The following is a 17,500-nucleotide window of genomic DNA, read 5'->3' on the forward strand; positions in this document are numbered from 1 at the left end:
AGAGCCAGCCTTTCATCCTTTCAGCACATCTCTCACACCTTGGGAAATGAAGAGAATGGGATAAAGAGAAGGAAAAGGAAAGGAGATAGAAGAAAGGAGCATCCAAAACTACGACGCGTGGGCTGAGGTCCAATGTCCTACAACCCGTTTACTTCACAGGCATATGTTGAAACTCTCTAAAAGTACATTATATTTCTTATGTTGCAATTCATTTTTAAGCATGGCTTTCTTTAATATTCTCAATCTTTTTCCAGATCAGTTCTTCCATCCACTCTCCGTCTTATCTATTTCAATTTTCTACATCATCAGTGTACAAGGAAGGAAGGACACTTTTTTTTTTGCATCATCAGTGTACAAAAAATAAGGACAATAACACTCAATTCTTAGCATAAAATTCTTGTGAAAATAGATTACAAAATCCCGCCCGCACGTAGACGAACGCAGATAGCGGTGCTCACAACAAAGGGATGGTAAATTTGGAGACTTTCTCTTTACAAAAATCTCGTTCTTTAATCTAACCTCAGTTCACCAAGACCTCTAAAAATAAATAAAAAAAGACAAATAAAAACAAAACACTTTGAAATGGCAGCACAAAAATGGACAATGGGTTTGCTGTTGGTGAATACAATTTTATTCACTGTAACATATTATTGCTGTTGCCGATAGAGAAATTAATATTTTAATTTAAGATAAATGTTTAAATACCAAATAAAAAATCTAGTCCTTCTTTGTCTTCGCTTTCGTTACCTGGTACAAACCTGAACTGCTGATAATCAGATTCGACATTCTTTGAAATCTGAGGATGCTTTTGCTGTTCCCTTTTGTCTGTTCAGCAATGACCCACTCTTTTTTGTCTGTTGGTCTACAAACACACACACACGCACACGCATTTCACAGGAAAATGCATCCACTCTTATCTTCGGTACGTCAATTAGCATCTCCCGTATATTCAAACATTTTATCATTCATTCATTTATTCTCTCTCTCTCTCTTTCTCTCCTTCCTTCGCAGGCAATCATTTTTTCTGTCTGTCTGTCTGTGACTATTTGTCCGTCTTCGTGTCTTTGCCCGTCTCTCGTCCACATCACAAAGACATGCGGCACGCGCTATGCGTTCATCCGACCTCCCAACATACGGCAACATGACCAGCAACATAATTACATTAGATACATGATAGGTGTATACATATACAAAGAATCACACTTCTTGCTTGGACTATTACACATCATACATGAGCATACAAAAGTCACGTAAAATGCTTGGTAAAGGCAAAAAAAGAAAGTTTTCTTTCTTTTCTATTTTTTTCGCTTCTTTTTAACTTTGATACAGTTGATAAAAAGTTGTATGCCGATCCAAGTCTTTGGTCTGTTAAAACCTGAACGTGGCAGTTAGAGTGACTGATGCCCTCCTATACTAAAAAGCTATATAAATAATGCCAGGAAGTATATTCTGTCGTGAATAAATTACTTAATTACAATAATGTAAGTGCTACACTCCAACGAACTATCGTTTTTTTCCAGTACAAATGGCCGTACACATTTTTTTCTTTCTCTCTCTAATCACAGCCCGAATCACAAAAATATATATATTGTTTTAACTGCCGATACAAATGATATGTTCACTAAGAACTGACTAAAGGCTCTGGTTGCGCGGCCGCTCTCTTGGCCATGGGGAGCTGGTCCGCCGAGTTCCCTTCTTGGGCCGGCGCGAGGTCCTCTCCCTTTGCCACCACTTCCATTTTCGCACTCTCTTCCTCATTGTCGGTGGCCTCCTTGGACCCTTCTCCGACCTCCATATGGACGTGGCCGTTGGTCAGCCTGGTTTCCTGGTCGTCCTCGAGGGGCTCCTGCTGCGCCTGGCTCTTTCCCTCTGTGGGGTCTTCGTGTGGGTCTACATCCATACTCTCCGTCTTGTCCTCGCTCGCACCCTCGTTCTCCGGTAGCGGCTCGTCTGGGAGAGACTTGGAGATGATGTCGGCGCTACACAGAGTACTCTCGCCCTGTACACTGGAGGCTGCCGAGTCCAGTCCGTCCGTAGCGAAAGGGTCGCTGGACTCCATCATCCCTGGTCCGCTGCGGATCTTGGCGCCGGGCCGGAGGGAAATCACGAAGTCGTTGGGCGCTTCCACGATGTCGCCCGAACGGAAGTTGACCTGGATTCCACTGGCGATGTGAGAGTCGGGCTCCTCTTCCTCCCCTGGGTTACTGATAATGGGTGGCTTGTACACGCCAGTGTCATGGGAGAAAATAAGGTACCTGTCCTCAACATTGCTTGCGTTCTTACTGTCCTGTAACTTGGGACCGTCGATTGCTTTGGATCCTGGTGGTACAATGGGGGCACTTAGGATCTCCTGACGGTCATGGCGCATGAATCCCTCAGGATGAACATACTTGAAGGGACGGAAATGGACCTTGGTATGCTCACGGATGAAGTTGGGCTGCGAGGCTGTGTAGTCACAGAAAGTGCACTTGTAGACACCATACCCACCATTGGCTTGGTGACGCAAACTGTGGCTATCCACTGCGTCGCGTCTGACATTAGCGTAAGGACAATACTGGCAGTAATAGACTCTCCTCTCCTTCTCATCTTCTTTGTTGGTTGGCTCCTTCACCCCCTTCTTGTTCTGTAAAAGGAGGTGCTGGCGCTCTGAAGTGGTTAGGTCAACATCATCCAGATTCTCTTTGTTGGACTCTTCCCCCCTGCTCTTGCTCGGTTTTTCTCCCTGGATGTTGTTTTCATTAGAGCTGATGATGGGCTCATACTTGGGGTCAATGTCCTCGGGTGGAGGGCCCTCACCATTCTGGGAGAGCATCCGCTCGTGGTATTTGTGGCGGTTAATGTGCATCATGAAATTGGCGTAGAATTTCACCGAGTAATCACATATGCGGCACCTGTACTTGTGATTCGAACCATGGAGATTGGAGTGAACATGGTACTGCTCTGTCTTCTCAAATGCTGAAGGGCACTTGTTACACTTGTACCTCTTTTCCCGTGATTTCCCTGTGACCTTGTCTATGTGCATTGGGTAGTACAATTTCGGGTCACCTACCCTCTTGGGGTCATCCTCTTCCACATCCTCTTTCTCTTTCGATGACTTGCTCTTCCCGCTGTACCCCTTGCTACTTCCTGATTCATTATTGGTGATTTTATCCTGCCCTTCCTTCTCCAGCTGTGTTTTCCGTCTCAGCAAGTCCACGCCAGACAGAGGAATCTGTTCTTCAACGTAATACTTGAACTGAGGCCGCCCACCACTTTCTGAAGCAATTGGTCTCAGGCCAATGAGCTTCAGTTTGATTGGTGGATGATATGAGTAGTCCCTCTCAGTGCTCTTCTTGGAAGGCTCTTCTGGGGGTGCTGGCTTTTCTCTCTCTGGGGCTTTGGGAGCTGGGGTTTCACTCGGAGTTGAGACAGGGACAGGTGCAGGTTTAGGAGAAGGAGCAGGATCAGGAGGAGGAGGAGGAGGAGGAGGTGGGGTAGGAGGAGGTGGTGGTTCTTTGGATGCTTTTTCTGCTTGTATGGTCTCATCATACTGACTGTGTAAGAGGTGGTGTTGTTGGAGATTTTCTTCTGTCTTGCCTGCATATGAACATCGCTGGCACTTGTGGGGGTTGTTGGCTCCATGGAGAGACTGATGGTACTGTAAGGTCAACAGCTTGGAGAATGATGCTGGACACTCATCACACATGTACTTGCTTGTAGGGGGAGGCTGTGGAACGGAGGTAGGAGGTGGGGATGCTGTGAATGGCCGAGAGTTGTTGGCCGACTCATGGCTGTCACCAGAAGTCTCCACAGATGTTTCGTGGGGGATCGTTAGCCCAGGAACCGGAGGATGAGTGGTAGCAGTTCGGTGCTGACCCATCATGGTGCGAGTACGTTGCTGGTACTCAGGTGTGTGCACCTTGAGATGTGCGAGGAGGTGAGCCTGCTGTCGTGCACCGTAGTTACAGTGATCACACTTATGAGGCAGGCTCGTTGTGTGGAACCGGGTGTGAATCTGAATCTCCTTCTCAAAGAAGAATCTAGCAGGGCACTGTTGGCAGTAGTAAATCACCTTCTCATCTGCTTTTCTTGCGGGCGCTGCACTAATCCCTGGTATCTCTGGGGTTTGCGGAGTCTCTGGGCGACTTGTACTTGCTCTTGTTGTGAGCTGTCTCAACTGGTCTTCATCTGAGAGGGATGGGTCAACAATGGCATGGCACTGTCCCATGGAGCCAGCATGTACCTTCATATGTGCTGACATAACACCGGCATTAACACTAACGTAAGAGCAATATGGACAATGTAAGCCACCGCTTTCTCTTGCTGAGTCAGTTTTGTGCATTTTCTCATGCTCTTGTATATTTGTTTTACGTAAATTGACATGTGGGCAATGCCTGCATTTGAACATTTTAAAGAAACGATTATCTCTAGACACCCAAACAAGTGGTATGTCATCTAAAACCATGGTACTCTGGTCTGTCAACTTGGGAAGCAAGGAGGAGTCTGTGACTGTGTTATCATCTCCTGTATTGCCACTTGCTGCCACATTGTTGACGGGTGTGATGGTAAGAGATGGAGAAGGAGAATTGGACCTGTCATCTGCCTGATTATTGTCATTAACGCTGCTCACCTCGATGCTGTCATCCAACACCGGATCCATTCCATGCACACGGATGTGCTGGGATAAGAGGTGGCGACGTGTTACATTGTAGGTGCAGTGAGGACAACGGAAAGGTAGACCTTTGGGCTTATGGAACTGGCGGTGATGCATCAGTTTCGCACGACTCCTGGTCTCAAAGGGACAGCTGTCACAGGCAAGGTTCCGAGATCCACTTCCAGGTTCCTCTTGCTGCAGAAAGAAAAAGGAAAAATTAGCTTGAGTCAAAGAATAGGAAAAGCTGGATTGAGATAAAGTATAAATGATGGGAAATCATATTCCTTCTCTGATCCAAACTCATGAGTAATAACAGTTTTATTTTGATCTCTGGGCGGATATTAAGATGTAAATTAATTAATCTAAATCACACCAATTCTTTAATTCTTATAATGAATTTTTATTCCTGCTTAAAAATACCCATAACAGATACAAAATTTACTGTAACTTGTTAACTGAAACTTACAGGCACTGGTGCAGGAGTGCTGGATACTTTGCTGGCAGCTTCGAGCACAGAGGCTGGCACTTCCATTCCGTGAACATTCAAGTGCTCAAAGAGCTCACTGTAAAGATGGATTTCTTTTAGAATGCGTTTGTATTACATGCGATAAACTTTAGGTACTATTATGGTTTTTAGACCAAGGTTTCAGTATCTTTTTAACAACAATTAATCCCCCAAAAATTAAACACTATGATAATTTTTTCATGTTCAAGCCTTTCCTCTTTTCTATTTCTTATTTTTTTGGGGTAGGAAAAAAATACGGGAAGGGGAGGAACAACAAATTTAAAAGGGGAAGAAGACGAAGAAGAAGAAAATTTGACGGGAAGCCTTTCCTTTCCTCCAACTCACCCTTTAGTGGGAACATAGAAAGGGCAGAACATGCACTTGAAGATGCAGTCTGGCCGCGAGGAATGGTAAACCACATGCGACCTCATCTCGCTGCGTTTCTTGCTGGAGAAAGGACACTGACGGCACTGGAACATTCGCGTGCTCTCATTGTACTCCATGTTTTCCGAATCCCCTGAAGAACAAGAACAGCTGATAAACAAGGCAATTCAAGGCATAAGGATTTTATTACATCATAACATTTTTCACTTCTCAAAAGTACCGGGCTAATTGTAAAGGAATTATTCACCACGTAATATTGGGGAAATTATTTGCATCATACTAAATTTAGTATTTCTCTCTCAAATTATTCTTTTCCTGATTAAAATAAGATTATAATACTCTTGGCACTGGGATTATACATAAATCTCAACCAATAAATAGAACATTTTCCATATGTATGAAAAAAAAAAAAAAAAGGAAAAATGAGAAAGGCCCACTTTATCTGTCTTGCATCTAGTATGTAACATTATCTCACAAAGTAGCACAGCAAAAAGACCATCTCTCTCATCTCATCTTTTGTCTGCACAAAGCAGACAAAATACCTATAATGAAATCTCTTACCATCAATAGACAAGAACAAAATGGACTTTTAAAATAAAAACTAATCACCCCATTTTTAACCCCGTAATCGGCAACTAACACCTTTATCTCAACTCAGACCTGTATTTTCTGCCCAAAATTGCACTATACCTGAGTTATCCTTTGAGTCTGGGGTCTGTCCCTCGCAGCGGCTGGTGATGCCACCTTGGCCTCCGTGACTGCTGTCAATGTGCAGCTGAAAGAGATGAGAAAAAGAGTTAGTAATTCCACTATGCAATGGAGCTGCTCATGCTGCGGACAACAAATGTTTTTGATGACAACTGACAGTTATTATTGTCACTGATGAGGACAATTGTAATTAGGAAAGCTAGGCCAAACTAGGAAAGGTAAATAAAATGAAACACTGATATACAATAAAATAATAATCAAAATATTACACTGAGATTGCAATGGGAAAAAAAGTCATACAGATAATGAAAAGGCTAATAGTTCAGATTTTTATTATCATCACCATCATTATCATATCATATAATCATATAACTGGTATCATTACCATCATCTTTTATAATTCATTATATATTTTTTGTCCCTGTAGTTTATGTCAATTTTGCTTTCAAATCTATGAAAATCTTAATACTACTTATGGTGTTACTCCCTCAAACTCAGAGCACTTAATCTAATTTACTAATTGTCATCGTCGTAATAATAGCAATAATACGTGAAATGACAAAAATAACAAAAGAACATTACTTCTAATGAAAAATGTCATAAAAATAAAAATATATAGGCAGATTTATCAATCACTTTCACCTTTTGTACGTTTCCTTAAGTCTACCTCGATTCCCATCAGCTATCACAAGACACACAAATGACTTGAAGACCTTGCGATCATCATATGAGTAAAGATGCATGGTATGGAATTCAAAATATATTTTCTAAATGATTGACAAATTATTTTCTATTTGTTTAGCTTTGATCCTCTAAAAGAGAAACAACCGTGCAAAGGTAATCTAGACTACATAATATATTGCCAGAATGAGAATAATTACATTTCTTTCATACACGGCAAAGGTTTTAATAATGATAATGATGACAATGACAATAACAGCAGCAGCAACAAAAGAACACCAAAAGAAAAAGAGATGAGAAGTAGAAGAATAATATTAATAAGAAAAAAGCCTTTATAATTTCAAATAATGTTTCTTTGTGATTTGTAAAGGCTTACTGAGGAACTAATTTTGCAACTTTAAATTACATATTTTGTATTTAAAGCACAAAAATGTCACAAGTAAGGTTTTTCATGCTAAATCACTTACATCTTCTGAAACAGATAATCAATAACTAAACACATAATTTCCTGAGAATCTATATGCTCATGAGGAGTATTATTTCAATCAATAATAAAGCAGTATATAATCTTTAGTCTCTCTGTGTACCTTATTTCATTGCCCATATTATCAAAAGTTTGCTAACTGACTGCATGGAGTGGAGAGTTATTAAATCTGAATTATAGATTTAGATCACAATATCAAGACAGCCTATATGACCATGACGGCAAGTTTGCCTCAGCCCGGCACACACCCAGATTTTCCTATGACAGCATGTTCATGTCATCTGCCTCTAAAATCAAATTTTTCATGATGTGATGGTCTTCTCATCTGGATTGTAGGGCTTAAAATATAACAAGATGACTTTGGATGGTAAATTTATCTTTGTCAAGTTGTAGGAGTCATAATCCTACTCATCATCAATATAATCATTACCTTTATCAAGATCTTTTAATTAATGCACCTCTTCTGTAATGGGCTATTCACTTTCTTTTTTAACCCACTATACTGTCTAAAGCAATCTTTTGTGAATTTTGTTGCACACAGATAGCCCGAGTAGCACACAAGTACTCAGGCAGAGTCTATGAATAAACCCAAAACGACCTGACCTGACCTGATTCCCTCATTTCTTGAATTTGTAGAATTTTTTTTTTCTAATTTTATCAATATCAATGCTTTCATAATTATCAGTACAATTATTAAATAATTATAAAAACATGAATAACAATAGAAAAAACAAACAAACACAAAATAAAATGAAAAGGACTATCAGTTTCTCTTGTGTTCACATTACAATGCATGGTTCTTTCCTACCTTTATAAACAACCAAAGACAAATGAATTCAAAATCAGAAGCACCATGAAATAAACACTTCTCAGACACCATTTACATGTGCATTATATACAGACACATGATTCTTCACAAATGCTCACCTGAACAGCCCTCTTGGTTCCAGCAGCATAACCACACACATCACACCGATGAACAGCATGGAGCAAGGAAACAGGTCCTCCTCGGCCATGAGCCAGTCGCACATGCTGAACAACAGTTTCACGCTCGCTGTCTCTGTTTTATCAGAAAGGGAGAAAGGGGATGAAGATTGGCTAGTTTATACTGGGAGAAAGAAAAGGTAATGGATTCTAATACTTCCTAATCATTATAAGAGAAATATGAAAGCAACAATGCCATTACACAATACTCAGGATTAAATACCAGGGCTACTTAGGCCTCAGAACAGTAATCTGATTTTGTTTAATAAAATCTTTGGCTCCCTTACCCACCCACTAACAATCACTTCATCTTTCTCATTTAATCAATCTACTAACCTACTCTACTTGATGCTAAGCAATTACAGCCATGTTAATACATATCCAGAGAAAAAGTGTGGATATGTATTATAAGCGCCAACTCTCTCCCTGGGTAATCCACTGGGTGTCAGCAATCAAGGCATGTGTGGACTTTCTACCACCTCTACTTAACAAGCTGCGGTTCCCCTACCAAGACACACAATGAATCCAGCTCAACATTATATGTACTTCTAGTGGTACATCACTTTGTAATACTTGAATCTTGTTTACTGGGTTGGAATTAGCAGTTGGGTAATATGCAATGTATCTCTTGAACTTTGGTGGTTATATGTAAGCAAACCGTGGGGCCTATTACCAAGCTAGTGCTGGGATCTCATTTTGATAACTTTTTTTGTCTTGAATGTTTCAGTGATTCAATTTCTTGGTTGTTTGTCCAGGTAATGTATATACATGATTTTATAATCTTTTATGAGGTTATGTATATACATATATTTTTTCTTTCTTGTTTTACAATACAAAATTTTCAGTGATTTTTTTTTTTTTACCTTTACCTTTACCTTTTCACCACTCAATGAGAACAAAGCTTCCATTCCACTCACCTTCCTTACCCATAAATCCTCTTTCCCTTAACCATAAACATTCCCATCCCTCTTTCTCTCCCCATTAACCCTAAACTTTTACCCATAACCTAAAAATCAAGCATCAATCCCTCGTCCAAGAATCCTTCCATCCCTTTCATTTTCCAATTTCTTCATACTTTTTTTTATTCTTACTTCTTTCATCCCACGATTCCCCTCAATCCCCTGTCACTCCCTCATCCAAGGATCCTTTCATCCCTTTCACCTTCCAATGTCATTTTACCCCTTTCGATTTTCATTTCCTTCACGATTCACTCACGCTCACCTGAAGTCGCACGAGTGGCACTTCCACTCCGGATTCCCCTCGTGATCCAGCACCATCTTGGCCACTTCTCTGCCATCTTCTCCTGTTGACGACACCGACACCTGCAACGACACAATACATGAGCTACGGCGCCTCTTGGGTTTTAAGGCTCTTTGTAGGGTAATCAGGTGAGAGTAAAAGGGAAGTGGATTGGGTGCTTTTAGTTCATACGTAAGGTGTGGGTTGTAAAAAGCAGGTGTGGATGGCTTGGGTTATATTATGTGAGATGAGTTTTTAGAATATGGGCAAATATTGATAAATAAAAAGAAAAGAGAGAAAGAAATCTATATGATCCAATAAATCTATAGCGTAGTTGAAATCATACACACATGTATTTGTATGTGTGGATATATATACACATAGGTATATATGAATATATATATATATATATATATATATATATATATATATATATATATATATATATATATATATATAATAAAAGTCAACAATCAATAGTAATTCATTGAATCTGTAGAATATCCAAATAACCTATCACACTTAAAAATTAAACATGCTAGAAAATACAATAAATCATACTAATAGGAGCAAAAACAGTAGTTACAGTCCTACCAATTAAAGAATATAATGATAATAAAACTGCTAGGATCCTACAACACACAACTGTCTAAGAAATGCCGCTTGTACTACAGTGATTCTCGACAAATGCGTTGGACCAGCACAAACTTCCTAACCAAGCCTTTGTACGGGAAATAATGTGTTCTATAAATCTTTAAAAAGAGGGTAAAAGGAACTACCTTATCTACATCTCTCTCAAGTGCTCAATTTATGCAAATATGTGTAGCTTATGTATATGACATATACAATGAGTGGGAGAGGGGGGGGGGGGGGAAATCTATATCATGAACATGTGTGTTGTCTGTAATTTCTTGTTCTTTTAATGCAAATTCTTAATTTACAATATAAATTAAGAATCTAACAACACAGAATTTTTTTGCGACAAATGTTTCCATGTGTGAATGAGGATAAATAATAAGTGGCAAGATGTACTGCCGATACTAAACATTTCAAAATAAAAATTTCAATGGGTTCTTTGTAACACCTTATAAATGTGCATGACAAGAGTTCTTCAAACTGAAATACAAATCAACACACCGAGATTTGTGGAGTTACTCGACTCTCATTCAAACCTGTTTTCCAAATACGCATTACCTTAAATCAGAAAAGTCATCCCAATCGACATATATTTTGGGGACAGAAGATTTTGGAAGAAAGAAAATTGGAGCTTAAACTACTATGCACTCTCCCAGCCGCCAAACACACACGATGACACACCCAAAAAGAATAATAAATTGGAAAAAGCACCAAAAAATAATAACAATAAAAAGATAAATGAGAAAGAAATAGTAAAAAAATAAATAAATAAATAGGATAAAAATGCTGATAATAATACATATAAAAATCTAATCCTACATAATAAAAAAAGGCTCAAGAAATGTAATACCATTTATTTCTGCCGTATGTACACTTTGAAGCGCTAATTTCTCCTACCTCTTGTACCCAGACAAGTCGTGGCCTGTGATGCCTGAGAGATGGAACAGCTACCAACCAACTTTCCATAGCTACTGACAAACTACGTTTTATTACTACTTAACCTGAGGTTGGGATACAAGCAATAGGTATGGTTGATTTAATCACTTGGTCGTTAGCTACTTTGAGGGAGGAGAAAGTAGTAATAACCACAACGGTAAGTTTCTGAGTACTCAATTTTTTTTTTTTTAACCTTAGGATAAGCAGGCACCTTGTCTACAGTGTCAATATTAAGGTTTAGCAGGCACCTTGTCTACAGTGTAAATTCTTTTGGATAAGCAGGCATCTGTTTTACAATGTCAAATTTTCAGGAATGAACTCACTGCTTTAATAGTAGTACTTTTTTTTATAGGATTAATAGGCATCAGGAGACTAACATTCGGTAAATCATATTTAGGATGGCCTACACAAAAAAAAAAAAAAGAAAAAAAAAATTATATATAAATAAATAAAAAATATACATAATTCAAAAGGCTTGACTGTTTTATGTACACGTTACAGAAAGAGTGTCCATTAACAATTGAGTCCTTTATTCATTGTTACTAAACAATTAATCTGTTCACTTTTCTGAAAATGTATTTATCCAGGTGGTCAAATATGTTGCATCTTTCTCCTTCAAAGTTCCTTGCAATAATTCAAAATCCTACACTATATTATATATATATATATATATATATATATATATATATATATATATATATATATACGAAAATATATATCATACTGCAATCTTTGAACCTTCTCATTCCATTATCATTCTTTAGAAATCCTCCTCAAATTCCTGTAAAAAAGCTCTGTTGGATACAATAGGACTAATCTAACAGTGATTCTCGTCCTGTCATCTATCTTTGTAAACTCAACCCCTATGCAATTACATACATAAACATGTGCATGTATGTATGTTAGTATGGATGTATATAGGAATGCATTTAGTTACATATAATGTTTGTCTACATTTATGTGTTTATATACATTATATATATATATATATATATATATATATATATATATATATATATATATATATATATATATATATAGTGTGAATTTATAAATACATATAGCTATATGTATGTATATGTATGTGTATATATATATGTGTGTATATGCATGTAAACATGTATGTATGTATGTATGCATGAATGTATATATGCATGTGTGTGCATATGCATGGATATGTGTGCATATATGCATAAGTATGTATGTATGTAAATGTATATATAATATACATACATACACACACACACACTTACATATATCTATTTATATTGACTTGCAACATCTACGAAATTGTGAATACAAAACAGCATCTTCAAGTAAGTGCATAGTTCAGGGGTGGGCAAACTGCGGCCCATGGGCTACATCCGCCCTGTTGGTCCTTTTAATCTGGCCTGCTGAAGATTGGCACAGAATTGTCCAAATTAACTCATATCAGAATTATGACAGATAGCTTAAACAATAAGTGGAAGGTTTTTTTCCGTCTGGGTTTTATTTTCATTTATGTCTGAGATGCACGTATTAACACAGTTATACCTTTTATAAGTCTGTCAGATTTTAAAAGCCAATGTGGCCCCTGAGCTAAAAAGTCTGACCACCCCTGGTATAAATGTTCCTTTAATGTAAATCAAAATTTAATCATACCCAGCTATAAATCCCTTAAACAAGAAAATATACTTACATATATAAAGCATATCAAATAAATATATGATCCTCCTTATAAGATGCATCAGAACATATATAACAAAATTATAACAAATAAACAAACACATAGCTATATACAAATACAACAAAAGCAAGCACATAAATATAACAGGACAACAAAAAACAACACGCTCAGACACGCGCGCACGCACACAAACTCACAGTGCAATATACAAGGTGAATTTCTAATGCAGCAACAGTGAAATGCAGCAGTGAAACAGGCAACAGCATTGTATATATATATATAGATATATATATATATAGAGGAGTGTAAAGAACTGTACAGACAAAACCTTAGGTGTCAAAAGGACTGACAACAGTGGAGGAAGCTACTGTATATCTTTTATTTTTTTTACCTGCTGCTGCACACCTGCCCCGGTCAAGTAGCTGAGCCACGCTATCAACCTCATCTGAAGTCACGCAAAGAGAGAGAGAGAGGGACACCAGTTCAGTTTCCGACGCAGATTTGTGGTTTTGCATCTTATCTGTTTTATTATTATTATCATTTTTTTCTCTGCTGCTGCTTTTCTTCTTCTCCTTCTTCCTTGAGGGCTGTCTTTTCTAATTATTATTATAGTTTTAAGATTCACCTTCAGACCTTCTTGCTGCTGAATGTGACTAGTGCTGAGTCACACAAGACAGAACTGGTCCACAAAGACTACACAAGAACTTAGTACTTCTATAACAGTAACATCTACAACCTTTGCATTCATATTCACACCTTCCTCACAACTGTTACAGCCAAAAGCACAAACCTCTGCATGATAAACTCTTGCATGCACAAATCACTGCTGATCATACAACCCTTTCACTGATATGAAAACTCATGCTTCAATTTACCTTTGCAAACACACTTGCATTCATCATCTCAAGCTCATGCTAACTGATGTATTCATTGCTGAACAAGTGGATAAAAACTTAAATTCACATACAGACACATTGTCGGAAAAAAGTCTACATATGTATGTATGTATGTATGCATGTGTAAATGTATAAATGTATATATAATATATATATATATATATATATATATATATATATATATATATATATATATATATATATATATATATATATATGTGTGTGTGTGTGTGTGTGTGTGTGTGTGTGTGTGTGTGTGTGTGTGTGTGTGTGTGTGTGTATTATATGTGTATATATAAATATATATATTAAATAAACACTGAAAAATTCAGCTAAACACGAAGACATGCTCAAACATGTGCACAAGCATCTCTCACTCATTCTCACACACTCACGTAAACACAAACACACACATACACACTCTATCTCAGCAACAGAAACATACCCATAAAAAAAGATATATGAGCATATTCTTCTATCAACAAACAGACATATCAATCTATCTAACTGTCTCTATCTTACTGATTCTTCCATACACGTCAATACCATTCACACACATGTGCATTCACATTGACATGCTGTTATATCACTATACAAGAAGAGACACGAGTTTAGCAAACATAAAAGGCTATTATAATATAAGACATGGCATGCTGTGCTTCAAAATAGATAAACAGATAAATAAATTAAAAAAAAGTAAATGAGCAAATGAGTATATAACCCAATATTATATAATAATGCCAAAAATAAAAAAACTAAGAAATATGGATTGTGTTAACAAAATGTACACTGCATCAGATAATAATGACATAAGATTAATAGCTAAAATCACATCAGTATTTTCAATATTTTTTGTACTCACTGGCTTTTGTGCTAAGTAAACTCCATATTACAATTTCTTTGTATGTTCTTCTTATATATATATTGATAAGAATAAAATAAATAAATAAGTAAATAAATAAATAAATAAATAAATAAATAAATAAAAAGTAAAGGGGGGACTGAATGAATTGTGGATATATTTTGTTTTACAGAAAAGCTAAAAACATAAGAAAATTAATTTAAAAAATCACCTGTCATTGATTTTTACTACAATGATTTGGGGGGGTTCTGATTATTGTTGTTTCTGACTTCAGTTTACATTTTTCCTACAACTATAACAAAATAATCTTATACATCCATAAATGTCTTCTCTAAATCATGAATGTCTGACTTCTGAGGAATCTTCACTGGCTAAAAGATAAAATTGGGAAAGGAGGGACATCAGACTACATTTTGTCCCTACACTAAACATCAACCATACAAAGCCTTTTCTCTCTCTAAAGTGTGAAATAAACTAGGCTTTAATCGAAGGATTCTGCTCCGCCTACCGTGACACTCCTAAAAAAATCAAGCTTGAATATCCTACTGGCATACTTCACTTCCATCATATTATAAGACTGGTCATAATCATCCTTTACCATTATCCATTTATAAAAATGTTTTTAATGTGGCTATTTAGTCGACATACTGTTCTCACATTTAACGAAAGAAAATAGTGGATGATTCCCAAAGCCGTCCTGCCCAGGCTACTCCAATTGAATTTTATGTGGGAGGATAAGCTAGGGAGCCTAAACCCGCTACTTTCATGCTAGAATTCAGTTTCTCTTTTATCACAAATATAAGAGCTAAATCAAACGTGCTAATTCTGACCTGTATGTATGTCTATGCACACAAGCTCACGGCACTAATTTTCTTTGGATAACGGAAGAAACAGGCAGTGCTGTGAAATAATCCGTTAAATTCATTATTCCCAAATTTATCACAGAAAGCACAAATTCCTTTTCTGAACTAATCTCCTCATTCATATAGTAATGCAAATTCACTTAAGCAATTTTCTTCTCTCTCTGATATTGAAAAACGTAACACTTGAATTCACCGCAAAAAACCTGCTCTCTATTAATTTATAATCTTCAAGAAATTGAAAAAAAAAAAAAAATAAATAAATAAATAAATAAATAAATAAAAAAATAAATAAATAAATAAAATAAAAGTCCTACATCTAAAACAAATTTAGCCATGATGCTACATGCAAGTATATAATACTGCTGCTGGGGAAAATATCCTCCCATTCCATGACATACATTTTCCTTGAGAGCTTGCAATTCTCGAGCGAGGTTAGTTGGCGATTTTAGCATCACACACATGTAATAACAACCAAAGATAAAAAACAAAAAATAACAAAATAATAACCAAGTATCCAGAAGTCCATGCTCTTCCTATTAGTCTGGCAGTCACGAAGACACAGCAAGGTTAATGGCAAGCATATCCATTGAGGAGCAATTCAGGACTGGCTCAGGAGAGTAAACCAAACTCAGCAAATCTCATGAATGAAACAAATTATTGAATAAATAAGCAAATAAATAAGTAAATAATAACTGAAAAAATAAGCATGAACCCAGCATAGGGGAGATAAGTGAGAGGTAAGAAGAAAAAGAGAAAGAGAAAAAGAGAAGGAGAGACTGGAAAAGGAAGTGGACAAGAGAAGAGAGGAGTAGACAGAGAGACTGGAAAAGGAAGTGAAGATTAGAAGAGAGAGGAGAGGAGAGTAGAGAGAAGAGAAGAAGACAAATGAAAACGGAGAGTACACAGTCATAGGAAGAGACCAGGAGAGGACCCATCCCAATACCTTTATTCATCAAATAATAAAAAATAGGTACCACCATTCTCCCCACAAGCTACCCAACCAGCCCCGTCTCCCTCTTTGGAAAGTCGGGACACCGGAGCCACCTCCCCGCCTGCCAGAACAATCAACGTTCTACCTGCCTGCCTGCGCGAGACACACCTGAACGTCCAGCTCCCTCTCACCTGGTGTGACACTGTGTCCTGCCTGTCCTTCTCCTCAGAGGCATCGGAGCCCCCCTGCTCTTGCTGTTGCTTCTTAAGCCTACTTATGTTGGTGGAGCCCGATGCAAGCAGCTGAAGGGTCTCCAGGCTGGTATTGACTGCCCCCTGCAACACCATACTGTCATTGCATCGAGTCATAGCGGCACAACATGGGTTGATTGCTCTCCTCTCTATCAATTCAACGTGATTCTATTTCATCATCTTTTAAATGTCTTATCTCTTTCTCTTTTAAAGTGTGCAAACTGGTCATTCGGTCATGCGTTTTCCCTTCTTAAGACTACGCTAGAGGTGATAACAGTGAGAAGAATGAAATCAAATAATAGCTGCAGTAAACCTAATACAAAAAAAATAAATTCATAACAATAATGACAGTGAAACAAATAAAAAATAATAAAATAAAAAAATCAGTTAAATAACACAATTACAAAGAATCATACATACACATAGATACACACACGCACACACATACACAAACATAAATACATAAACATGTAAATGCATGCATGCATACATACTTATACATGCATGTATTTATTTTATATATATTCATATATATATATATATATATATATATATATATATTTATATATATATGTATGTATATATTAATGTATGTATATATGTATATATGTATGTATATATGTATATATGTATATATATATGAGTACACATGTGTAAAAAAAAAAAAAAAAAAATATATATATATATATATATATAATATATATTATATATATAATATATATATATATAAATATGTATAAAATTATATATATATATATATATATATATATATATATATATATAAAATATATATATATACATATATATATAAATATATATATATATACATATATATTTATAT

General features: G+C 36.9%; 1 protein-coding gene across 5 annotated transcripts in view; it reads right to left on the bottom strand.

Moving 5' to 3' along the window:
* Positions 1-383: 383 nt before the first annotated feature.
* The window catches only part of LOC113826426 (zinc finger protein 142-like), a 30,119-nt gene continuing 13,002 nt past the window's right edge, over positions 384-17,500 (bottom strand). For 2 of the 5 annotated variants that reach the window (XM_070128689.1, XM_070128611.1), the window contains exons 3-10: positions 16,600-16,743; positions 13,248-13,301; positions 9,601-9,701; positions 8,323-8,455; positions 6,213-6,297; positions 5,484-5,655; positions 5,100-5,196; positions 384-4,828 (exon numbers count right to left, since the gene is read on the bottom strand). In XM_070128689.1, the coding sequence (XP_069984790.1) occupies positions 1,622-4,828; positions 5,100-5,196; positions 5,484-5,655; positions 6,213-6,297; positions 8,323-8,455; positions 9,601-9,701; positions 13,248-13,301; positions 16,600-16,743 (3,993 nt within the window). In that variant the 3' untranslated portion in view covers positions 384-1,621. The remainder of the gene's footprint in view (positions 4,829-5,099; positions 5,197-5,483; positions 5,656-6,212; positions 6,298-8,322; positions 8,456-9,600; positions 9,702-13,247; positions 13,302-16,599; positions 16,744-17,500) is intronic. The other 3 variants (XM_070128786.1, XM_070128761.1, XM_070128851.1) reach the window with 3 other exon arrangements.

This window comes from Penaeus vannamei, chromosome 1 (assembly GCF_042767895.1).
Source record: "Penaeus vannamei isolate JL-2024 chromosome 1, ASM4276789v1, whole genome shotgun sequence".
NCBI classification, from domain to species: domain Eukaryota; kingdom Metazoa; phylum Arthropoda; class Malacostraca; order Decapoda; family Penaeidae; genus Penaeus; species Penaeus vannamei.